The 5,092-nt window shown below is 39.1% G+C and overlaps 2 protein-coding genes across 2 annotated transcripts in view; one reads left to right on the top strand and one right to left on the bottom strand.

Moving 5' to 3' along the window:
• LOC118325416 (hippocampus abundant transcript-like protein 1) overlaps window positions 1-1,828 on the bottom strand; it is a gene marked incomplete at its 5' end in the record, with an annotated part of 9,367 nt that extends 7,539 nt beyond the window's left edge. The window contains 2 exons of the mRNA XM_035658093.1: window positions 95-187; window positions 1,676-1,828. Coding sequence (XP_035513986.1) covers window positions 95-187; window positions 1,676-1,828 — 246 coding nt within the window. The remainder of the gene's footprint in view (window positions 1-94; window positions 188-1,675) is intronic.
• Window positions 1,829-4,228: 2,400 nt separating this feature from the next.
• Window positions 4,229-5,092, top strand: part of LOC118325754 (spindlin-1-like) — a 5,937-nt gene continuing 5,073 nt past the window's right edge. The window contains exon 1 of the mRNA XM_035658547.1: window positions 4,229-4,338. The gene's annotated coding sequence lies outside the window, so the exon portion shown is untranslated. The remainder of the gene's footprint in view (window positions 4,339-5,092) is intronic.

Here is a 5,092-nt window from a genome sequence, read left to right as displayed (position 1 = left end):
GTGTGTGTGTGTTGATGTGTGTGTGTTGATGTGTGTGTGTTGATGTGTGTGTGTGTGTGTGTGTGTGTTGATGTGTGTGTGTGTGTTGACTCACGGTCAGCATGGGCGTGGTCAGCAGCCCCCAGGCGAAGAACTCCAGGAAGATCACCACCACGGCGTGACTCACTTTGGCTCGGCCTCGGCCGTGCTGCGGCGGGAAAAACAGGCGCAAACATTAACTACTCATCTGTGATCCAAACACACGTCTGCTCTGAAACCTCCAACCTGCAGTTCAGTCAGACGCTGAAAGAATAATGAAACACTTTGTCCTTCTCATCTCTCTGGAGTCGGCACGTGCTCGGTAAAGACAAAGTCTGTAAACTGAAGTTCAACGATCCTGGAGACAGGAGATTGTTGGAGGATGTGGGTGAAAGTTTGAGGGAATAAATCTGTAGAATACTTTATTCCTTAATGAACCGACAGCTGCAGACCTGTAACACGTGAAACCATCCGTACAGGAGGACGCACCGGGTGAATTAGCTGTAGAAGAAGTAGATTTCTGACTCGAAGTGTAAAAGTGAGAAGAGGCTGTAGACAGAGGGCGGGGTGACGAGCGCAGCGACGTTACAGAGGAAGAGCTTTAACGAACATCATAAACAGTGTGAAGCAGTTTGAGTTCAGTGTCAGAGAGTCCGAACTGTAACAGGTGTTTACAGACAGACAGAAACTTTATCTGTTTTATATCCTGTAAACTTTCTCTTCAGGTTTTACATTTATCACTTATATTAATATATAACATTACTTTCTCCTGTAACTAACTACTAATATATGTCAGTGATAATATTACAGCCAGTAATTAGTTACATTAGTAAATATATTTTAAATATACGCAGCGAGCCCAAAACTAAAAGGAACTGTTATTTTTTAAAGTTTAGATTATTATTTAAGATCTCTGAAGATGTGAACAGTTTATATTAAATATAAATATATTAATATAAATATATTATTAAAATAAATGTGCAGAAAAAGCTCAGTAATGTTCATTTAAGATGCTCTTCATCGTGATTTATCTTTTTAAAACTGTTTTATATTTAGATTCAGTCTCTGATAAAACAACCAATAATAAACTATCAATATTCACAGGTAATAATCAAACCTCTGCAGTTAGTTATCAGCTGTTATTGATTTATAAAACATATAATATTCATTATTATTAACAGTTTGTGCTCAATACCTTTAAACATTAACATTTCATAGTGTTTTAATCCTTCACATGTTCCTGCTGTGCCGAACCTACAGAGGATCGATACAGATAAAGACGATCAGATCCAATATGTGACTGATCAGTGTAATCGATGAAGCAGCTGCTCTACTTTCTGTTTACCTGAGTGAACAAACAGGTGAGAACAGTGTTTACCTGCGCTTCACCTGTGCAGCTACCTGACGACCCAACCGGTGATATAATAATATAAATAAATAATGATAATAAATATATATTAGTTAATATAAACTTACGGACGCGTTAGCTCACCCTGAAGCTAACGTTAGCCACTTTAACATTGATTTCTCCGTTAGCATTAACATGTGGCTAACAGCAGCTAACAGCAGACCGTGACTCTGTTGTTTAATTTAACCGGTTCGGGTTTATTTTAACGTGTATTACCGTTAACCCCCCCCGACCCCCCCGGTGACTCACGGAGCTCCGGACCAACATGATGTCGGTGTCCTCGCTCGCTGCTTTCTCCCGGTTCGTGTCACATCCTGTCGGGTCGACGCTCACACCGACGGCCCGCTGCTCGGCATCCTCCTGAGGTATCTCCGGCTCTTCCAGGGTGTCCCGCTGCGTGAATCAGAGCTACGGTTCTGCGCTATCATGGAGCTAAACGGTCGACGACGTTAACGGATCGGTAACCGTGCGTGCGTGTGTGTGTGTGTGTGTGTGTGTGCGGAGGGCGGCTTTCGGTTTTCACCAGAAATTCCTCCGCTGATTGTAATTTAACAGTAAGTCGCTTTGTTTTGACACCGGGGTTGTCCGGGTGGGCGGCGCTGTCTCATCTCCCTCTATTACCGTTTGAAATGATATAAACACCGCCCCAATGGGTCGTCTCTTTAATACAATCGAACGCACTCCCCCCCCGGCGCGAGGCGCCTCCTCTACCGTGTGTCCGTTAACTGTTAGCTGCTCTCAGATCAGCTCTTCTTCACGTTCGATTCGCCAATAAAACGCAGCTAATAACCAACAGACTGACTCTGGGTCAGCTCTTCTTCTTCTGTTCAGTTTACAGCGGATTGCGATCATGTACTTTGCGCCCCCTGCTGTACCGGAGTGTGTAGACAAGGGTTTTACTTTGTTATTAAACATAAAATAAAAATTAATTTAAATGTTAAATATTAAATTAATTTAATTTAATTAAAAAAACCTCACTGAACTAACGTATACTGGCTTTAAATGTCTGGGTCAGCTCATACATTCACTCCCTCTTTATGTCCGGTAAAAAGCGCGCCACCTGCTGTGCCGCCGCGCGCACTACAATGCAGCGGATGTTTTATTAATTTAACGACGTATTAAATTCACTGCGTCGTTAAAGTTTAGATGGCCGCGCAGCGCAGAGGCCAAATGTTGTAAGAGTTTAAATATTTCTGCTCTTTCGGATCTTTCTGAGGCAAAAACGGGTCAACGGAGAGGCTCAGTATTTGGCAGGAAGAGCGAGCAGCGAACCGCGCTAACAACAATCGGCTGGATCACTATTTGGCAAGAGGGAGAAAGGCGGGACTCGGCGGAGGAAGAATTTGTGGCCTGCACAACAAGCAGCGTCACAGCACCCGAATAATACATCACACTTCCGGCTAGAAAATAAAAGCACGCTTAATTGAATAGTTTTAATTGATGTATCACGAGAGAGTGATCGAGACATTTACTTTGAAATCACATACTGTAGCAAACAGATACTAATATCTTTTATATAATAATATTTATACTATTATTATGTACATGTATGTATATGCATATATATGATATATATATTCTATTTTTTCTGTTTGCTATATATATTCTATATTGTAATATAATACATCATTTTAATGTTCTATAATATATTTATTTATATTCTTTAATGTCAACCTGAGCAACTTTAATTAAAAAAATGTTTCCCTCTGGATCGATAAAGTATTTTTAAAATTCTAATTCAGATTTTTAAATCTGTGCAATCATTTTGTAATAAAGTGATTTTGTATTATTCAATAATAATAATAATATTATTGAATAATAAAAGCCAAATTTTTTTGGATTAATAAAATTGTTTTGTCTGTACAAATTTGAGTAAATGTGAATAATTCTGATCCAACAATAAGAAAATAAATGCAACCAATCCTCATAATTCAAAAGCTAAAACCAGGTTGTTTGATGAATCGATGAATCGAAACGATGAATCGAATAGCAAAATAGTTGCAGATACATTTCTTTAAATCAACAAAAAGTCAACAATAAACTGCCGCCATTAATGTTTTTAACCACTGACAGTAAATATATACATTACAGTTTTTACCTTTGTTTAATGAGGAAAAAGTTCACACTGCAGTGAGTCAAATTAAACTATATAGATAATAAAATCATGAAGAAATGTTCTAATATAATCCTATAAAAGAAACTTAGCGCGACATTAAAACATGCTAGAAAATCTAGAAATTAATACGACCAATCTGAAAACAAAAACACAAATAAAAAAATATAACTGATATATTATAATAGATTTATATTCTTATAATTGTGTGTTTGTTTTTATATTGAAGCCCATTTCTGCCAACGTGACATAAAAAAACAAATACTTAGTATCTTATTATTATTATTATCTAATTCTTTCATTCATTGGTCGACAGCCTAATTTTAATTTTAATTGCACATAGTTTAATAAAAGCTATTTTATTTATAAAAGCTATTTTATTTCTACTTTTACTTTTTGTATAGGTTTTTTATTCTAATGTATGTCTAATGTATGTTTGTATGCCTGCTACTAGATGCTTGATAAATCTATTTATTATTTAGATTTAGTATCACAAAGTTATTATTTTGAGATCCTAAGTCAATATTTGAGAATTATTCTCAGTATTAATGACTTACAGTTTTACATTTGGGTTGAAATTGCTTCCATAGATTTTATATCTAAAAAAAAATAATAATAAAAATCCCATTGCATCAAAACCTCTCTCTTTTATTTTGAAGGCTCCCGCCGCCTCCCCTCCTCCTTCCCGCCTCTTATCGCCGCTGGCTTTACGCAGCGAGCAGCAAACGGAGGCAGAGCGGATCAATTTGGAGCCACGGCGGTTGATCGGGATTATGCGGCGACGCTGATTGCTGCATCGGTAAGAAACCTGCGGCCTCCGGCACGAACCAGGCCGGTTAACGGGCACTTTGTCCGCGCTCACGGTTTACCGCAAACCAGCTCGCGCAGCGCCGCCCCCCCCTCTCCCTTTGTTCGCTTGCGCCTTTTTTTTTTTTTTTTTTTTTTTTTTGCACCGATGCGGTTTTTTTTTGTAAATACTGGCGGCAATATGGCGGCCGAGAGGAGGGTTTGACCGGTTGCTCTGTGTGCTCTGTTGAAGTATTGTTTGTCTGCGCGCGCTCATCTGTGACCTCTGCATCTTCATCTTCATCTTCATCAGCAGCCAAAACAAGCTGCACAACTCACCTGCACAACAGCTTTTTACTGACCAATGACAGCCTGCCTCTCACTGTAACCTGCTGTTTGGCAGAATATTGATGATCCTCCTCCAACACACACACACACACACACACACACACACACACAACACACCACACTCAGAGGGATGATCAATATCTGCAAACACATAAACAAGTGTGAGTGAAATGGGGAACAATGTGCGGCTGTCAGGTGAACTCAGGTTTAGGTTCCTGTGTGCTCAGTGAGCTCTGGGTGTTGTTTGTTCATGAACGATGATTCAGTCTGTGAGTTTTTGGGAATGTATTGATTGATATATTGATTGGGATATGATCTGGTATCAGGTTGCCGATATCGAACATAATTCCCATATCGGATATCAGACCACCGATCCACGTATCGATGCAGATTCTACATTTAATGTTTCTGATGAGAGT

The sequence above is a fragment of the Morone saxatilis genome, unplaced genomic scaffold (genome assembly GCF_004916995.1).
Source record: "Morone saxatilis isolate NCDOM2014 unplaced genomic scaffold, NCSU_SB_2.0 Contig16, whole genome shotgun sequence".
Classification (NCBI taxonomy): Eukaryota; Metazoa; Chordata; class Actinopteri; family Moronidae; genus Morone; species Morone saxatilis.
Note: the sequence above shows the minus strand (reverse complement) of the source record. Positions and strands in the feature narration are given on the sequence as shown.